The sequence below is a fragment of the Myotis lucifugus genome, unplaced genomic scaffold, assembly GCF_000147115.1.
Source record: "Myotis lucifugus unplaced genomic scaffold, Myoluc2.0 scaffold_367, whole genome shotgun sequence".
Lineage (NCBI taxonomy): Eukaryota > Metazoa > Chordata > Mammalia > Chiroptera > Vespertilionidae > Myotis > Myotis lucifugus.
In genome coordinates, this window is record NW_005871415.1 from 282,049 (window position 1) to 302,189 (window position 20,141).

A 20,141-nucleotide genomic window follows, 5' to 3' on the forward strand; every position below is an offset into this window, starting at 1 on the left:
TGGGCAAATTACTCTTGCTATCACTGTTAGCTCTCTGTTACCACTCTGTGGCTATCTGAGTGAACAAACAAGTCATAACAGTACTTGTGCATGTATGTGTCAGGCATGTTACATGCATCGTCCCATTGAATGGAGGGCATTGATGCTTCTGGTTCTCCCTCAGAAAACTACATAACTTTGTACAAATGATCTGCAAAATTGAATCCAAGGGCAATAAGTAATAGATGAGGGGGACCTGCAGTGCCAGTCCTGCTCACAGCCTTACTGTTAAAAAGTACATATATATATGTACTTAATATATATGTATACATATGTACATATATATATGTATTTAAGAGAGGGAGAGGGAGAGAGAGATAGAAACATCAATGATGAGAGAGAATCATTGATAGGCTGCCTCCTGCACACCCCACACCAGGGATCGAGCCTGAAACCCAGGCATATGCCCCAACTGGGAATGGAACTGTGACCTCCCAGTTCATAGGTCCACGCTCAGCCACTGAGCCACGCCGGCCTGGCCACAGCCTCACTTTAATTTCAAGATGTGTCCTTGGCCTTGAGAATCTATATTAATAATCATATAAATAGCTAATGTTTTTTTAAGCTCTTTCTAGGCGGCAGGCACTGTGATAAGTGCTTTACAGGCATTAATTACCCCATTTCATCAGCCCTGAAGGAGTTTCCCATGATTGTTCCCATTTTGTAGAAGAGAAAACCGAGGCATGGAGAGGCCAGGTAGCTTTGTAACCTGCCTGAGTGCACACAGTTATCTGAGGGATCTCTGGGTTTGCATCCAGGTCTATCTGATTCTAAAGGCTGTGCTCTTCAATGAAATCCTAACATTTCCATCTGACATAAGGTTGCCTCTCACCCAACAGAGGGCCAAGAAAAAGAAAAAGAAACAAGCAACCGAAGAACACCCTGATGAGGAGGTGGAGGAGCCATCCCCTGGGGAGGGTCCCGTGAAACCCATCCCCCCAGAGCCCACCCAGCGGGCAGTGCTGGAGCAGCAGGTGCGGGAGAGAGCAGCCCGGAGCAGGAGGAGGCCTGGGGAACCCACACTGGTCCCAGAGCTGAGCCTGGCTGGGAGTGTGACACCCAATGACCAGTGTCCCAGGTGAGGTTGACAGGTGATGCACAGACATACCCATGCACATGCACATACATACACCCGGTGTGGAATGTGCATCTCCTGTACACCCCCTGACCAACACCATGCAGTCAAGAGAATCGTTAACTCTCTGCAGACATATATTTGATTGAACCACATGAAATTGCTGATATTTGCCATAGTTTGGTGACTCACTGTGGTTCACCTCCCTAGTTAATGCATCCCTGCTGGCTTCCCAGGAACCCAGTACATGAATCTGCCCCTAGAGGGCGCTCTTCGCAGTTGCTGCCTGCATGGCTTTTGATCTGGAGCCTTTATCTGTAACTTCACTGTGTTTTCTGTCCATCGGTAGGGGCCCCCTCCAGGGCACAGACACCCAGGTCTCCCCTCAGCCCTTGATTTCAGCCACTCCAGAAGCCAGCTTTGCCCTTTGCTGGCCTTGCAGAGCCTCCCAAGGGAGTTGTGGATACTAAGTCAGGCATCTGAAGCCTACCCTTTCCTTAACAAGCTAGAGTTGCCACTGACTTAACCAACAATCGGAGTTTTGGGTGGGCATCTTTGCACATATACATAGTAAAATTAATGGCCACTCGTGTTGGTTTTGATATATTTTTTTAACTTCCTGGCTTTAAGAATAATATACTTCCTAAGGATACCTTTTTTGGGGGATTCAAATGACCTTTAAAAATAAGGGACATTTCTCAATCCCCTGCATGCAGTGAGCCATCACTCACTATTGGAAAGTGTTAAGAAACAAAGCAAACTAAACAAAAGAAACAAGCAAACAAAACCAGCTTGAATCTCAGAGAAGCCAACGTGGCCTGATACGATATGCTGTTAAATTTTTAGGATAAAATGTCCCCCCCCCAAATATAAATCACTGCCCTTATGGTTTGACTTCTCTCCATTTAAGAATTGATGTTTCTGTTTGCTTAAAGCTTTGGGACACAAATGTAAGGCTTGTTTGAAAAACTTTAAGGAAACTGTTGTACAGCAATGCTTGGACCCGGTTCTTAAATCCCGATGGCCTTTCCGGCCTCCTCCTCCCTATCACAATCACAATGCTTTATTATAGAAGCTCAGCGAGACCTGGAGTCCTTTGGGTTCAGTGAGGACTAACGTGACTGGCAGCGTCGCCTCCAGCATATCTTGTCCTGTTCGGTGTCCATCCGCCAAGCACTCCCGTTATCCTAAGACTAAGTCCATGAACACCAGCCTCACCTGCCAACGGTCTCCCTTTGCAGGGCGGAGGTCTTACGAAGGGAAGATGTCAAGAGGCGCTCGGTGTATTTAAAGGTGATCTTCAACGGCAAGGAGGTGTCCAGGACCCAAGGGCGGCCACTCGGGGCAGACTTCCGAGTTCACTTTGGACAGATTTTCAGTTTGCAAATAGTCAACTGGCCGGAGAGTTTAATGCTGCAGGTATGCATTGCAATGATAGTCACCGTCCTAGGAATATCTTGGTCATCGCAGAAGCAGGGCGGTTGGAAGTCACCCATTGGCTATGGCAGCCTCCTGGTAGGTTCTCAAGGGTCAGCCTCCTCCTGGACATGTATGTGCTTAAGGCAGCGGTTCTCAACCTTCCTAATGCCGTGACCCTTTAATGCAGTTCCTCATGTTGTGGTGATGCCCAACCATAAAATTATTTTCGTTGCTACTTCATAACTGTAATTTTGCTACTGTTATGAATCGTCATGTAAATATCTGATATGCAGGATATATTTTCATTGTTACAAATTGAACATAATTAAAGCATAGTGATTAATCACAAAAACAATATGTACTTATATATGTGTTTTCCGATGGTCTTAGGCGACCCCTGTGAAAGGGTCGTTCGACCCCCAAAGGGGTTGCAACCCACAGGTTGGTGACCCACAGGTTGAGAACCGCTGGCTTAAGGTTTGGCAGAAGGAGGTCTGTTACCCCAACTCACCTCCTCAAAATGTGGACAGAGTAATGCTGGCCACAGTGCTCAAGGGTGCACCTCGAGAAAAGGGAGGCGTGAGGGAGGGTGGAGGTGGGGAGAACCTCTGGCTCATTCATCAGAGGAGTGCCTCAGTCTCCCCCTCTACCAAGACCCTGGCATAATGTACCAGAGAAATCAATTATGCTATAGTCACAGGTGGTTAAGAGGGGAGTTGGGAGAGGAGTTACAGGTGTTAGGACCCCCACAGCCCCCCCCCAAAATAAATCTCCAACTAATTTAAATCTCACCATTAGCAATATGTTTCTTTCTGTTTTAGTTTCCTAGGGCTCCCATACTAAGCAATGCAACTGTGGTGGCTTAGAACGGCAGATGTTTACTCTCTCAATCCTGGAAGCTCTGAAGTCTGACACCCAGGGTCAGCAAGGCCACGCTCCCTCCAAGAGCTCCAAAGGGGGGGTCCTTCCTGGCCCCTTCCAGCTTCTGGTGGCTCTGGGAGTTCCTTGGCTTATGATGGCCTAACTCCGGTCTCAGCCTCCATCTTCACATGACCTCCTCTGTAGCTCTGAGTGTCCTTTTGTCTCTTACAGAGATACTCGTGTTGGACTTAGGGTGCACCTGATCTCAGATGCATTTTTTAAAATATATTTTTATTGATTTCAGAGAGAAAGGGAGAGGAAGAGAGAGATAGAAACATCAATGATGAAAGAGAACCATTGATTGGCTGCCTCCTGCACACCCCACACTGGGGATGGAGCCCACAACTGGGGCATATATGCCCTGACCAGGAATCGAACCATGACCTCCTGGTTCATAGGTCGATGTTCAACCACTGAGCCATGCCAGCCGGGCTCAGCTGTATTTTTAATTTTTTGAGGAATTGCCATACTGCTTTCCATAGAGGCTGTACTAATTTACATTCCCAGCAACAGTGCACTAGGGTTCCCTTTTCTCCACATTCCCATCATCACTTGTCGATTTATTGAGGATGGCCATTCTGACAGGTGTGAGGTGATATCTCATTGTGGTTTCCATTTGCATTTCTCTCATGATTAGTGATGTGGAGCATCTTTTCATGTCTGTTGGCTGTCTGTATATCCTCTTTGGAAAAAATGTCTACCCAGGTCCATTTTTATAATTGGATTATTTAGGGGGTTTTTGATGTTAAATTGTATGAATTTCTTATATATTTTGGATATCAACCCCTTAAAAGATATAACATTTGTGAATATCGTCCCATGCAGCAGGTGGCCTATTGTCGCTTTTATGTGGCTGTTTCTCTTCCTCGATTTCAGGTCTATGAAACAGTGGGGCACAGTGGCACCACCTTGCTAGCAGAAGTGTTTCTGCCTATTCCTGAAACCACCGTTGTGACCGGGAGGGCTCCCATCGAAGAAGTGGAGTTCAGCAGTAACCAGCATGTGGCCCTGGACCACGAGGGAGTTGGAAGTGGTATGGACAGTGGATGATCCTCAGGGGCTCACAGTTCTACTGTCAGATGTGAACGTATCTTTCTTTTTTTTTTTCATTTCCCAGTCAACCCAATAATTCTAAAATTGTTATCAAAAATTCAAATTGAAACAATAATTACATACAACTTTTTGCAAAGTTGTTTTTGATATGCTCCTGGTGGCCAGTAAATTCAGAGTTCTGCAAGTATAAAGCAGTTTGGCAGTGGGAATTAAGGGCAGTTAGAATGCCTTTGATACCTTAATTCTACTTCTAGGAATCTTTTCGAAGAAAATAATTTGAAATGAAGACAAAGTTTTGTGCATTAAAAAAATGTACATTGTGGTATTATTTTAAAGCTGTGAAGTTTGAAATAACTTACATGCCTATAATAGAGAGATTATTAATTAATATTCTCTCTCATCTTTTCCTGCACTTCTGGTTAGATAAATGATGGACCAATTCACTCTTTCCACTATGTTTCTTACCCTTGATATTTTTTTTCTTTCACTGGTGCATTCTGTGTAATTTCTTTATATCTGTCTTCTGAGTCACGAATTCACACTTTAGCTGTGCCTAATCAATGTACCTCATTGCATTTCTCATTTCAATTTTTGTAGTATTTTTTCACCTCCAGATATTCTATCTAGTTTTTTCCCAATAAGTCTGGTTAGGTGTGATAATTTTTTATCCTTTTTTTAGACTCAGTCATTTTTTTATTCATTAATTGCTTTATTTTTTAAACATATTAAAATATTTTTAATATTCTGTATCTATCATTCTAATAGTTGGTCTCATTCTGTTGCCATTTGTTAAAGGTGTTTGTTTTTTTAAGATATATTTTTATTAATTTCAGAGAGGGAGAGAGAAACATCAATGATGAGAGAGAATCATTGATTGGCTGCCTTTTGCACGCCCCCCACTGGGGATCTAGCCTGCAACCCAAGCATGTGCCCTTGACCGGAATCGAACCTGGGACCCTTCAGTCCACAGGCCGACGCTCCATCCACTAAGCCAAACCGGCTAGGGCTCAAGGTGTTTTTTTATGGTGAGGTCACAGCTGGAGATCTGCAAGAACTCCAAGGGCCAAACTCACTCACTGTCTAAAAGCCCGAAGATGGAGGTTTTAGTTCTGGCTCTGATACTGAGAAGCTCTGTGACTCTAGCAGTCACATAACCTCTTTGAATATCATCTTTCTCGTTCATAAAGTAGATCTAATACTACCCCCTTTATAGGCTGATAGGGTTCTTTTGAAGATCAAGATGGGATGTTTCGAATGTAGCAGAAGTCTTGGAAAAACACAGAGACGCTTTTACAGAGTTTCGTGTTAATAACATTAATTGGAAATCCCGCGTGTGAAGTTGCTCTATTTAGTGCTTGAAAATCTTTTCTTCCTCTGGTTGATTGAACATACTGCCCAGACACTTCTTATCATTCATTTCCGTTCAGTGGGGGCCAAATCAGGGAGGCCTTCCTGGGACCACAGGGCTCAGTAAGAGCGAACGTTTGCTGAGTGGTCACCGTTTCCCAGGCACTAGCGCTTTGCCAGGGTGACCTCACTTAACCCGCTATCCTTCACCCCCGGCCTCTTACACTCCCGCCTCAGGCTTCTTACACTTGGTCCTTCTGCCAAGAAATGCTCTTTCCCAAGATTTCTACATCTCACCAGCTCAGCTTCTTCAGGCCTTTACTCCAAAGTCGCCTCTCCTGGAGCCTCCCCTGGCCAACCATCTGAAAGCTCAACCCCTGCCCACCCCCAAACACATACTTTCTCTATACCTTCCCTAATATATGCTTCACTTTGCCCTTATCACTCTGTAACATACTGTGCATTGCATTTAACTTATTGCCCATCTTTCCTACTCAAATATAAACGGCCTGATATCAGGGATTCTTATCAGTTTGGTTTCTTTACTGTTGTCTTCAGTGCCTAGAGTAGCGCCTGGCCCGAGGTAGGAGCTCAAATAAGTGTCTTCGGAGAGAATGAGTAAATGAATGTCTTCGCAATAACCCTTGGAAGGAGATGCCGTTCTTATTCTTATTTTATACATGAAGAGGTTAAGTCATTTGTCTACGGTCACACAGCTGCTGAGTGTCAGAACCAGAATGTGCACACAGATGGCCCCACTCCGGGTGCATCATTCATTACAATGTCTGCACTCTGTTGTCAGAGACACAGCCACACGGTGATTCTGAGCATCGTCACCTGTCACCTGAAGAAGTTCAGTGATATTGAATTACATGTTTCACCCCCACCGCCCTCACCCTCTCCTTTCACTGTCTACTGCCTGCTTTCTCACCAGGACTGGGCTCGCGCCCTCGTTCTAAACAACATCTTGTCTGATGTGGTGTTTCCCTAGGCGTGCCCTTGTCATTTGAAGCTGACGGCAGTAATCAGCTGATCCTGATGACCTCGGGGAAAGTGTCCCACAGTGTGTCCTGGGCCGTTGGAGAGAATGGAACACCTTTAATCCCTCCACTGTCACAGCAGAACACTGGATTCAGGAGGTAACATGTGGCTGGTTTATCCATCTGTCTGTCACTGGACATTTAGATTGTTTCCACACTTAGCCTAATATGCAAAGTGTCCCCTCAGGAGTTCAACCAACCGGGAGTTCAATCATTCACTATGATGTGCGCTGAACACCAGGGGCCAGTGCAGAACGAAGGAAGACCCCGCCTGGCAGCCGGCAGCTGGGGGAAGGGAGGCCCCAGCCAGTGGCTGGCAGCTGCTAGGGACCCTACCAGTCCACTAATTTCATGCACTGGGCCTCTAGTTATAAATAATACTGCAGTGACAATGGGGGGGGGGGGTGCAGGTACTTCTTAGGGATAGTGATTTCATTTTCTTCAGCTATATACCCAGAAGTGGGATTGCTGGATCACATGGTAATTCTACTTTTAATTTCCTGAGGACTTTCCACACTATTTCCCACGATGGCTGGACCAGTTTACATTCCTATCAATGTTTCTTCCCTTATTGATAACAGTCATCCTAATAGATGTGAGGTGATACCCTACTGTGGTTTTGATTTGCATCTCCCTGATAATTAGTGATGGTGAGTACTCTTTCATGTACCTGCCAGCCGTTTGAATATCTTCTTTGGAAAAAATATCTATTTAGTTCCTTTGTCCATTTTTTTATTATTTGGGGTTTTTTTTACTACTGAGTTGTATGAGTTTCTTATATATTTTGGATACTAACCCCTTATCAGATGTGTGGTTTGCAAATATTTCCTCCCACCATTCATACTTACTGCCTTGTAACATATTTAATGACAATCTTCAAGTAAAGAAAAGTGGCAGAAGTCTGTCCTAATTATCAGACTTCCTGTGGTGCAGAATAGCAGCGTCCTAAGCCGTGCGTCCTGGGGTTTTATGGTCCTGATGCAAACTGCTCTGTGGTCAAGTTAAGCCCACCTCACGGAATGAACTTTTTTTCCAGCGCTTTGAAAAGAGCGGATGCCATCTCATCCATTGGCACCTCAGGACTGACGGACATGAAAAAGTTGGCCAAGTGGGCAGCAGAGTCCAAGCTGGATCCGAATGACCCCAACAACGCCCCTCTGATGCAGCTGATCTCGGTAAAGTGGCAGGAGAGCCGTGCACCACGCTGTGTCTGGATTTGGCGTGAGAGGAATAGAAAGGGCTTGGCCCTTCTCACACACTGGCTCTCATACCGTGTTCTCTGCGGTGGTGCTTAAGAGCGTAAGTGCTGAGAGAATGGCAAGTTTAAATTCCAGCTCTGGCCTGGCTGGTGTAGCTCAGTGGTTGAGCGTCAACCTGTGAAGGAGGAGGTCACAGTTCGATTCCAGGTCAGGGCACATGCCCAGTTTGCGGTCTCAGTCCCCAGGAAGGAGTGTGCAGGAAGCAGTCAATCCATGATTCTCTCTTATCATTGATGTTTCTCTCTCTCTCCCTCTCCTTTCCTCTCTGAAATCAATAAAATTTATTAAAAAATAAATAAATTCCAGCTATGCACCCAGTTGGCTATGCAATCCAGGCTGCACTCATGTGTCTGAGCCCTGAGATGCCCTCACGGTGCTATGCTGTCGGGATCAATCAGCTGTCGGGTATCAATACTTTGCTAGGCACACAATGGGTGTGCAGTAAATATTAGCTGCTATTGATACTCTGACCTCAAACCTCTGTAAAAATCCCTAAAGAAAGTTTTGATTTCCCCCTTAGTTCCTTGCTCAAGGTCACACAGCTAGTGAGGAATCAGATCCAAGTTCATCTGGTTTCAGAGCTCGTGCCCTTCCCATCCCACCTTGATGGACTGATGGGCCGTTTTAAGAAGCAGTGGTTTTGTTTGTATTCTTGCGTTAAGATTAATTTGATTATTATTTAGGTTTCATTTTAAGTATTTATGGGATAAACTGCTTGTATCTATCATAACATTCAGAATTCTTCTTCAGTGAATTTATAAATAAAATGGGTCATTAGTCAGTAAATGATTTTTCTTGGTATCAGATATAAATGTTTTTACTTGCAAGATCATAATTCTCACAAAAACATCATAAGTAAGTAGATGATCCAGAAAGTGACGATAGCAACACATCCTATGATCATGTTTATGAGTATAAGTGGATCAGTAGGGTAACTATAACTAAGATGAAAATTTTCATTTCTCTCCTGATATTTCTAAGTCCCAAAGCAAGCTTGTGACTTTTGTCTTTATAAACTCTCCTTGCAACATGATACTTTTAGTGTGGCTATGAGAAGTGTTAGAGAGAACGGATCATATTACCTAAAGGGTCGTCTATTCCATGTAAACTTTTCAAATCACGGTTTGATTACAATCTTTAAATCAGAAGTAATATAGGACACCTGTCACCTTCATTTTCCCTTTATAACTATTTGCCTTCAGAAGCACAAACACAGGGATGCCTTCCTGACTCGTCTCTTCAAGAACCAATATTTGCACAGCAGGGTCACCTCCCCATCACAAAGCCCAGCACACCCTGCGCCTGGCTCTCCTTCTGCCCCAGAGGAGGTCACAGCTGGCAAAGGCCCCCAGCAGAGGGGCTCGGGGCACCTGGGCACCATCAGCCCACACCTGCTCAGCCTGCAGAGGTACTGAAGCCAGCTTTCTGTGCCACTTACAGACACATGGGAGGTCGGCGCCCAGATCCCTCCCTGATTCACTCCCCACAATGATCAAGGTTCAGGGACAGGAGGGCCCGGCCCTGGAGCTAAGCGAAGGTGATCAACTGACTCTGTGCTTGTATCTACATATGGGCATAAGACTAGTAAAAAGTTGAAAAATAAATTTAAAACATGAAGAGGCTAAAGGGGGTCAAATATATGGTGATGCAGGAAGACTAGACTGTGGGTGGTGAACACACAGTGCAGTATAGTACAAATAATGAATTCTAGAATTGTACACTTTAAACCTACATAATGATATTAACCAATGTCACCCCCATAAATTTAATTAAAAATATGTAGATATTTAAAACACATATATATGATTTTAAATACACTATGCATATGAGTAACCTTATTTGCAGTTGGCACTTAGTAATACAATTATTTAAAATCTCTCATGTTCAAGTCTGTATATTTTCATAACACCTATTAGGGGAACGTACATACCAAAAATGAACCTTATAATTTCTATTTCTTTGGGAAAGTATTTGTGGTATTTTTTATAGCTACTAAGTGATTTAATAGCATCTTCCTTATTACCATCACGTTGTTTTAATATATATTTTTTATTGAATTCAGAGAAGAAGGGAGAGGGAGAGAAAGACAGAAACATTAGTGATGAGAGAGAATCATTGATGGCTGCCTCCCGCATGCCCCCCACTGGGGACAGAGCCCACAACCCAGGCATGTGCCCTTGAATGGAATCGAACCCGGGACCCTCCAGTCCGCAGGCCGACGCTCTATCCACGGAGCCACACCAGCCAGGGCTGCCATCACATTTTAATGTGCTTTGTCTTTAAGTGAAAGGCAGGACATATCCAGTCTCGCTGTCTGCGTAAACCAGTTAAGCTTCCATTCCCAAACGCTCAGTGCCGGCTTTCCTTGGCTGAAACTTGCCCGTTGTCTGGAATTTTGCATTCTCTGTTCTTCACAGGTTGCTACCAGCGGCGAATCCTACGTCCCCGATTTCTTTCGCCTGGAACAGCTGCAGCGGGAATTTAACTTCGTTTCAGATGAGGAACTGAATAGAGCCAAACGATTCAGGCTCCTGTGTCTCAGAAGCCAAGAGGTGCCAGAATTCCGGAATTATAAGCCAATCCCAGCATATGACCGAGAAATCATGGAAAAGGTATTCCAGGTAAGAAATGGCTGTAATAAAATATTGCTGTGCTACTTGGTAAACCTTTCTCCATGAATCTTGCTGTTGACATGTTCTCAGTAGCAATGCCAGTTTCTCTTTTGCAGCACTTTTTATAATCTTTCCATTATCTTTCTTGAATCCAATGTTTAAATTAACTCTTCTCTCAATACAGTGAATGACATAAACTAAGAAAAATTAGAATTGTAGGGTTGAGAAATATCTTACATGTTAATGTGACAAATTATCTTGCCTTAGTCAGGAGTTCAAGGCCATTGTAATCCAACCGGTTAAGCACAAGGCCCAGTGGTGAGCACTGTGGGGAAACAGATAGTTAGGATTAGAGCAGCCTTGGGGTGGGAGGGGCACAAAGGAAGTGGGGAGCAGGGCTGGCATCCTGGGAAGGGTGGCAGGATGCACAGAGTGGGGGGGGGGGATAGCAGAAGCCATCTGAGAGCCAGGGGGGTGGGACCTTTGAGGGCTCACAGGTTGTAATCCTGTGTAAGTGGGCAGGCCTGTATAGATGGGGCAGGCCAATGAATCCACACAGGGGAGGTTGTATTTGATGAGGTAAATGAAGAGCCATTAGAAACTGGTACCAGTAGGACTTTTCATGCAGAAGCTGTTCTGGGAGAATATTTTCAGTTATTTGGTTCTTGTCTGCAGTGTCTGGACTTGAAATTGTGATAAAAACCCAACTTGAACCCGGCCAGCTCAGTGGTTGAGCGTTGACCTCTGAACCTGGAGGTCACGGTTTGATTCCTGGTCAGGGCACAGTGTGGGGCATGCAGGAGGGCAGCCAATCCATGATTCTCTCTCATCATTGATGTTTCTATCTCTCTCTCCCTCTCCCTTCCTCTCTGAAATCAATAAAAATATATTTAAAACAACAACTTGAACTAGCTCAGGCTTCAAGGGGAGTTTACTGAAAGATGAAATCCCAAATGGGGCTAAATATCTAAAGATGTGTGAATGGCAGGAGTTATCTGTGCCTTGATGATGCCCAGATGCAGGGCCTGAATGCCACCAGGGCCCCTCCCCGTCCTGCCTGGGCTTCCCTTGCTGTGGTGGCTTCACTTCCTTCCATTGTGGATGGACTCCCTCTGCTTGGACACATGGTCCCCTTCATTCAAGTTCACATCTACCAATTTCAGCCAGAAGGGAGAGGTGTGTCCTCTTGCCCCAAGTCTAAAAATCTTGAGACCAGCTTGAGTCACACAGCATGGGGTAGAGGCCCCTGAGAGAACTGAAGGAGACATGGCGGCTCCCTGAGCCCACATGGAATTTTATTGGTGGAAAAGAAAATGCAGCGGCCTAGGCAGAAGTACCCACTCCAAGTTGGTGACCAAGTTGGCTGCACGCAGATGCTATTTGCTGCTTTGTAATTGCTTTACTTAAGTTAGAAAAAGACAAAAATTAGCAGAGAGGCCCTGTTTGGTGTTTCTAAATGGTTAGAGCATTGGCCTTCACCCTTAAGGGTTTGATTCCCGGGGCCTGGGTGGCAGGTTCAATCCCCGGCAACCACTCAATGTGTCTCTCATATTGGTGTTCCTTTCTTTTTCTCTCTGTCCCCCCGCCCCCTTCTACTCTCTCTAAGAAAAAAAAAAAAGAAAGAAAAAATATCCTCAGGTGAGGATTAACAGCAACAACAATAAAATACTAAGCAGAGGCTTTGGCAAAGTTGCTGGGTGAGCTTAGTGTCTTGAACCACAGCCACTGTTACTGTGTGGCCTCTAATTACAGGGTGCTCTTCTACTTCTAAGGCATCAACTAACTGTCTCCGAATTCTGGCTCCCACATCAAAGGCTAATTCTGAACCAAACGTTCAGAGGAAGGCAGAAGAAACAATTAGAACCATCATTTATGAACTTGAACCACACGTGATAAATTCTCTAATCTCAGGAGGGCATGAGAAAGGACTAGTAGTTTAAAATCATAAAATTATTTCTTTTTAACCTTTAGGACTATGAGAAGCGGTTACGAGACAGGAATGTCATTGAGACCAAGGGCCACATAGATAGCCACCGGGCGGTAGTAGCCAAGTACCTCCAGCAGGTAAGGAAACCATTGTGAACGGCCCTTACAAGGAAATGGCCAGCACCCTGATATGGGAGGGAGGAAGTCCCCTTCTTTTCAATATCTATGTGGTGCTCAACCCCTGACGGCTGATTATCTCATAGTCACAGATATGAAATTGATTAACAGCTCTCTTCATCTTGTGAACATATGAAAACATTAGGCTGTATCTCAGCTTGTTGTCAGTGATTCTCTTAAGTGGGGTAGGATGACAAAGGACAGTATTTGACAGTATTTGAATGTTTGCATCATACTATCTTTGCAATAAAATAGAAGGTTTATAAATGACATACTTCTGCCCTAGCTGGTTCGGCTCAGTGGATAGACAGTCGACCTGCAGACTGAAGGGTCCCAGGTTCAATTCCAGTCAAGGGCACATGCCGGGTTGTGGGCTCAATCCCCAACGGGGGACGTGCAGGAGGCAGCCAATCAATGATTCTCTCTCATCATTGATGTTTCTTTCTCTCTCTCTCTCTCTCTCTTCCTCTCTGAAATCAATAAAAATATATTTAAAATAAATGAATGAATGACATACTTTCTGCCCTAGGCACTAGAAACTTGAAGTGTCTTTTTGTCCTCCCTCTCTCTCTCATTCTTCCTTTCTTTCTTTAATAAATTTAACTTATAAGAAAGGCTACTGTGACTACGGTACATTTTTCCCATCCAGTTGATCTGCCTTGTAGCTCATGTATAAAGAAACAACAACAGTTTACAACATTTGAAAGGTCTTTTATTTAAAGGAGTATTAGGAAGTAAACCAGTCTGAATAGGGCAGGACCTCAAGAATCACGTCGGAATTGCATGTGCTCCGAGACGGGGCCTGGTTTTTGTTCGTTCCTCCGTTCAGCACGCTTCCTCTCCCTATGTGTCGGACTTTTCCAGGTCCTGGGAATCGGGCGGGGAGCAGAGCAGAGGCCCTCTGCCTTAGGAACTTGTACTAGTGAGCAAAGCCGGGTGGTTTACAGGAAGAAGAAGTCATGCTGCGGAGAAAGTGAGGGTGCCGGTGGGGGCTGCACTGAACTGACATTGGGGTGAAGACTCAGAGAAGCCTCGGAGGGACCTATGAAGGTCCTAGAATGAGAACATTTTAAATAAAACCTCTTTCTTTCCCCAGGTTAGGGAATCTGTGTTAAATCGTTTCCTAATTGCAAAACACCATTTTCTTCTTACGGATTTGATAGTTGAAGAAGAAGTTCCCAATATCAGGTAAAAGCAAACTTTTGTTCCTTCTAAAAATTATTTTTATCGCATTATATTAAAATTTTCATGTAAATCTAAGATGCTTATCATTGTTTAGTGTGCATTTGGGCCACAAATAACACTGGAAACGGATAAAGCTTGATGAATGCCTTACGATTGCATTAGGTGAGGGGTCTCTGTTAGTCACACGAGATCCTCTCCATCATGGGCCCAGGAATCCTGTCTCCCTTCCCACTACTGCCACGTCAGCTTCGCCAGGCTTTGCCATTATTTTTTAATATGTTTTTATTGATTTTTAGATATTGAGGGAGGGAGAGGGAGAGGGAGGGAGAGGGAGGGAGAGAGAGAGAGAGAGAGAGAGAGAGAGAGAGAGAGAGAGAGAGAGAGAAACCTAGATCGGTTGCCTCCCTTAAGCACCCCCACCGGGGATCAAGCCTAGAACCTGGGCATGTGCCCTGACCGGGAATCAAACCAGTGACCTTTCAGTGCATGGAACGATGGTTGAGCCTTTGCCACTTGCTCATTGCAATCCAAGTCTGACAGCATTTCCCTCCTGCACACACTCCTCCCAATGCCAACTTCCCTTACTCTCCCATCACAGGGCAGTGGGGTAGCTGGGAACCAGCCACGGAGGTCTGGGAGGCCAGGAGATCTGGGAGGCTGGGAGGAGAGAGCTGCTGTGTTTGGTGAGGCCCAAGGGCAGCGGGGAAAATGGGTGTTTACGTAGAAACTGGAAATTGACCGTGTATATGCGTGATTGTCTTACTATCACTTAGAAAAAAATTTCAAATTGTCTCAACTTGAGGTGGATGCACAAAAGATGGAAGATACCTGTCTCCACTGGTGGTCTTGGGCAGTCCATTAATCCCATGACCCTTCCTGGGACTGAATCTCTTGGCCTCCTAAAAGGGTTATTTCTTATGCGTGTATTTCCTCTCCAACGTCAAGGTGGAAAGGAGACAAAACCTTGTGCTGTCCAGGGCCGCCCCTGACGTTGACCTTGCCTCCCTCCACACACAGTAGAGAGGCTGTGCCCACATCGATTCACCCAAACCCCTTCTCTGTGCTCCAGGCCCACAGCCTAGTCATCGAATGTTTTATTCAGTCATGAAAATTACACTTAGACTAGATGGTGATTTTTTTTTCATGCTGTTTTTCCATTTCTTTTTCTTTTTATCTGCTTTACTTTCTGCATTAAGTTCTGAAGGCTCAGGGTATGTTCTTTCCTCTTTTCATTTTGATTTGTTCTTGGCTTTAAACTAATGTTTCTGTAATTCGTGGTGCCAGCCACCAAGATGCGCCCTTGCTGACTGCCATTGAGACTTTGGGAGGCGCCCTCTCGGGGGAGGGAGGCAGTATTAACAGAGGAGGGGATGTGTCATGTTAGGGCCCCTGGCACAGGTATCCCTCTCAGGTCCCAGGTTTGGGTTAGGTAGGTCCTGGGAGAGCGAGCGCTGAAGAAGATGGGCTGTAATTTGTGACAACAGGGGTGGGCCTAGAGGGCACTGTGCAAAGTGAACTAAGCCAGACAGAGAAAGAGAAATACCGTATGATTTCACTTACATGTGGAATCGAAAAAAGGGCTGAGGTGTAGGGGAATTGGGGGGATGCTATTTCAGGGTACACATTTATAACTAGTAGATAAGTAAGTCCTGGCCATCTAATGCCCAGCATAGTGATTATAGCTAACAGTACTGTGTTATAAACCTCAAAGTTGCTAAGAGACTAGATCTTAATTGTTCCCACCACACAAAAAAAAAACATGACAATTATGTGACGTGATAGAGATGTCAGCTAATGTCATGATGGGAATCAGACTTAAATATATGAACCCCTCAACCCAACAGGTTGTACACCTTACACTTACACAACATTACATCCAATTGCATCTCAATAAAAATAAATTTAGAATAATAAAATGTAGGTAACCTCTCTCTCTCTCTCTCTCACACACACACACACACACACACACACACACACACATACACACGCACAAAGAGATGGGAGAAAATGTCAAATAATGCCCCTCTTCTCACATTTTGTTTTGGAGAGGAGAGTGAGCCTTCATGGTGGTACATCATGTTAACATGGAATGAATGGGCTTGTTCTTGTTTTACGTGAGTTAATAAATAATAGATGTAAATGTTTAAAAGGAAGAAGGTGGGCTGTGAGCCAGAGTGACCCCAGGCTGAACCCCAGCTCCCTGCCTCTAGTTAGGAGCTTTGGCAAATCCTGTCACCACTCAGAGCCTCAGGTTTCTTCGTATGAAAAATGGGGTAAATGTTATGCCTGTGAGGACTAGAAATATCCTATGTAAGGCGCCTAGCACTGCGCCTGACTCACGAAGGTGCTGATGAATGGTTGCTGTTCTGTGGGGCAGAGACCCTGGGAAGGAGAGCAGCTCCGGGAGCCCTTGGGAGCCCTTGGGAGCCGCTCCTCCCCAGCTGGCTCGGGCCTCCTGGGCCGAGGGCTCCAGCCCTGCTCAGAGGGAAGCAGAAGAGCATGTGTTGCAGCCTGAGGCCAGCTCCCCACGGCCTTTGTTCTGTGCCATCTGGTGTCATCTTCCAGATTCAGAGCCACATCTGGGCTTCTGTTTAGTCTCTGGGCCCCAACTGAATTATTGGCTCCAGGACCCTTTCTCCCATAAGTCACTGAGATGTTGCTTTCATCTTCCAGGAAGTGTTTATGTGACATCATCTCAGAGAGAGGTAGGGGGATGTGAGATCCTTAAGCTCCCCCTGCCATCTCCCTTCCTCCTCCAGCATAGTCGCTGATGTCATAACTACTGTCATCACCCCACACCTAGCACGTCACCTCTGCTTGTACTGGACCAGAGCCCCGGTGCTCTGCAGGCACCTCCTTACCTAATCCTCTCAACAATCCGGGAGATAGCATGGAACCCCATTTTACAGATGATAAAACAGAGGCTTAAAAGGGTCAAAGAGCAAGTGCAGCCAGGATTCATACCCAGTCTTGTCTAACGCCAGAGAGTGAGGTATCCCAGGAAGTGCCTGGAAGGGCAGTAAAGTCAGCTGCCAGGAAGATGGGGCATCAAGAAAGTGCTCAAGGGGCCCAGGAGCGGGAGCCCCTTCTAGCTGATGTGCCCGGGGCTCCTAAAGGGGAGATCCTGCTCTGAGGAGGAAGGCAGAGGGAGGTGCCCCTGTGCAGGGACCAGGGACAGGCAAAGGCAGAGAGTAGGAGAGAAGGGGGTGGTTTGAAGGGCTGCAGGGTAAGCAAGAAGGAAAGCAAGGCAGGAAAGTCAGGGAGGGCCCAGAATACCCTTTTCTTTCTCTGACCAGTAGCAGCTACAATAAATATTAATAATCCATACAGTAAGATCGCTCCCATCTTAGGAGAATTTCTTAATGATTTCCACGCTCTTTAGAAAGACAGTTTTCAGGGGCCTGTAGGGGACCTTGGGGCAGAGCTTGAGTTGTCTGGTGACTTTCCAGATCTTTCTTTTCCTTAGACTCCTAATTCTGTTCTGTAATCATTAGCATTTTGGGCCTAAGCCTTTTCAAGCTGGCAGAACAAAAGCGACCCCTGAGGCCCAGGAGAAAAGGTCGGAAGAAGGTGACAGCCCAAAACCTGTCCGATGGGGACATAAAGCTGCTGGTGAACATCATCCGGGCCTATGACATTCCTGTGAGGAGACCAACCACAAGGTGAGAGCCCTCAGGCAGCCCTGGGATGGACGGTGTGGGGTCCTGGCCACGCCCATCACTTCTCTATAGCACACGTGCTCCTGTTTCTAACATAGTGTTATTCTGTGGGGGCCAAAGTGAGACTCCCATTAGTTACAAGTAATAGAACCAAGTTGGTCAATTTAGGCTAAAGAAGGGATTATTGGGACTGTCTCACGGAACGCAAGGACAAGAGGTGCAGCTGAACTAGGGGTAGACTGTAAAGATTAGGATGGTTCTTCTGAGGCCCCATCGTCTCCCTTGCTTGCTTCCCTCTTTGGGTTTGCTTCCTTCTTCTCCGTGTGATGGAAGTGGTCCATCCAGCCAGGGTACCACCCACCAAGCATCAGCTTCTCAGGGGAGAGGAAGGGAAAGGTACCTAGGCGGGGCTCTCTGGAGATGAGTTTCATTTCTTTAAGAATATCAGCTCTTGCAAATGGTAAGAATGCCTTCTTTTTTACAGCAGCATAGTATTCCATCGTGTAGATGTACCACAGTTTTCTAATCCATTCATCTCCTGATGGGCACTTAGGCTGTTTCCAGATCTTAGCTATGGTGAATTGTGCTGCTATGAACATAGGGGTGCATATATCCTTTCTGATTGGTGTTTCTGTTTTCTTGGGATATATTCCTAGAAGTGGGATCAGCGGGAAGGCCGGGGAGGGTTGGGGGGTGGGGGAGGGGGTTGGTAAGAGATCAACCAAAGGACTTGTATGCATGCATATAAGCATAACCAATGGACACAGACACTGGGGGGTATGGGAGGCTAGGGGAAGGTCAAGGGGAGAAAAAAAAGGAGACATATATAATACTCTTTGTAATACTTTAAGCAATAAAACAATTAAAAAAAAAAAGAATATCAGCTCTTGCCCAGCCGGCGTGGCTCAGTGGTTGAATATCAACCTATGAACCAGGAGGTCATGGTTTGATTCCCGGTCCGGGCACATGCCCCAGTTGCGGGTTCGATCCCCAGTGGGGCATGTGCAGGAGACAGCCCATCAATGATTCTCTCACATCATTGATGCTTGTATCTCTCTCTCACCCTCTCCCTTCCTCTCTGAAATCAATAAAAACATATTTTTAAAAAAGAATAGCAGCTCTTTAAAAGAGAAAGACAACAAGATCCCTGGTTCCTAATTCAAGCTAGGAATCCCTGACCCCTCCCCTTTCCCAGCGAGGCTTGGGAGGTCCAGAGAAGTGTTTACCTAGGATTTGTAGCTCAAGGTTCCTGGAGAAGGCAGGTTCAAAGAAAATACAGTAGGAGAGGAATTAGATCGAGACGAAGAAGGCTGGTGAGGAAGTTTAGGATTCTGCTACCTGAGAGGGATTGAGGTTCATTTATGGGGAAAGGGCAAGTTCTCACTCAGGCACCCCCTCACAGAGGAGAGAGAATAGGACTCTGTCCTCTGTTCTTAGCTATACAGATGGGTCAGGGATAGAAGCTGGGGAGTTCGTAGTGATCACTGAGTGACTGGGGTTGACCAGAGCATACGAAAAGCCTTCCAAAAGGGTCAGCAAGCTTAGAGAGAATGTCTGTCACCAGAGCCATACATCTTTGGAATAACCATCTGCTCAATATATAATTAGTCTTTCTCTGTCACTTATTTTTTTCATATATTTTCCCTCCTAGCAAATTCCAGCAGCCAACAAGGTCTTCAAGAACTTTCAGGGAAAGGCACGCTGCTTCCCCAACCACACACAGCCCAACCCACAGTGCCGACTACCCCCTTGGCCAGGTGAGATGCCCCAGTGCCGGGTCTCTGCTTAGAATCTCACCCCTTAAGTTTTTAAGAATTGCCTGGAAACTTCCTGGCCTGTTTTCTGCTTCATTTTTTGGACGTATACTATTTAGCAAATATATTCCACCTCTGAAAAGAGCAAAATAATTCAACTAACTGTATGGACTCTTACAATTTGCTTTTGCTTTTAAGGTTTTAGTACGTCCTTTTGTAGAAGTCTCTTTTCAACGAACAATTTGCCATACCACGACGGCCGAAGGACCAAACCCCAGCTGGAACGAAGAACTTGAACTTCCGTTTAGGTAAGCACATGGTCCTCTTTAAAGCACTAGAGGATATTTTGAAGAGATGGGAAGGAAACAGAGGCTCAGAGGGAAATGGCTGAGGTGAAAGTTTGTGCAGCTAATGAGCCAAAACAAGAACCGGAAGTCCTGACACCAAGTCCCTTGGTTTCCCTCATGTGCCACAACTGACTCCAATCAAGAATAAAGTGGGTCCCTAGCCAGTTTTCTCAGTGGTTAGAGAGTCAGCCTGTAGACCGAAGGACCAGGAATTCAATTACCAGTCAAGGTCACATACCTCGGTTGCAGGTTCCCCAGCCCTAGTAGGGGTACCTGCGGGGGGCAACCAATAGATATGTCTCTCTTTCTCCTTCCTCTTCCCTCTTTT

The 20,141-nt window shown here is 45.6% G+C and overlaps 1 protein-coding gene across 1 annotated transcript in view; it reads left to right on the forward strand.

Moving 5' to 3' along the window:
• CC2D2A (coiled-coil and C2 domain containing 2A) overlaps window positions 1–20,141 on the forward strand; it is an 87,395-nt gene that overhangs the window by 45,972 nt on the left and 21,282 nt on the right. Inside the window, exons 14-25 of the mRNA XM_023765016.1 lie at window positions 879–1,117; window positions 2,356–2,533; window positions 4,331–4,487; window positions 6,846–6,993; window positions 7,931–8,069; window positions 10,571–10,774; window positions 12,737–12,829; window positions 13,965–14,056; window positions 15,250–15,264; window positions 17,548–17,715; window positions 19,364–19,469; window positions 19,665–19,774. Of these exons, the coding sequence (XP_023620784.1) occupies window positions 879–1,117; window positions 2,356–2,533; window positions 4,331–4,487; window positions 6,846–6,993; window positions 7,931–8,069; window positions 10,571–10,774; window positions 12,737–12,829; window positions 13,965–14,056; window positions 15,250–15,264; window positions 17,548–17,715; window positions 19,364–19,469; window positions 19,665–19,774 (1,649 nt within the window). The remainder of the gene's footprint in view (window positions 1–878; window positions 1,118–2,355; window positions 2,534–4,330; window positions 4,488–6,845; window positions 6,994–7,930; window positions 8,070–10,570; window positions 10,775–12,736; window positions 12,830–13,964; window positions 14,057–15,249; window positions 15,265–17,547; window positions 17,716–19,363; window positions 19,470–19,664; window positions 19,775–20,141) is intronic.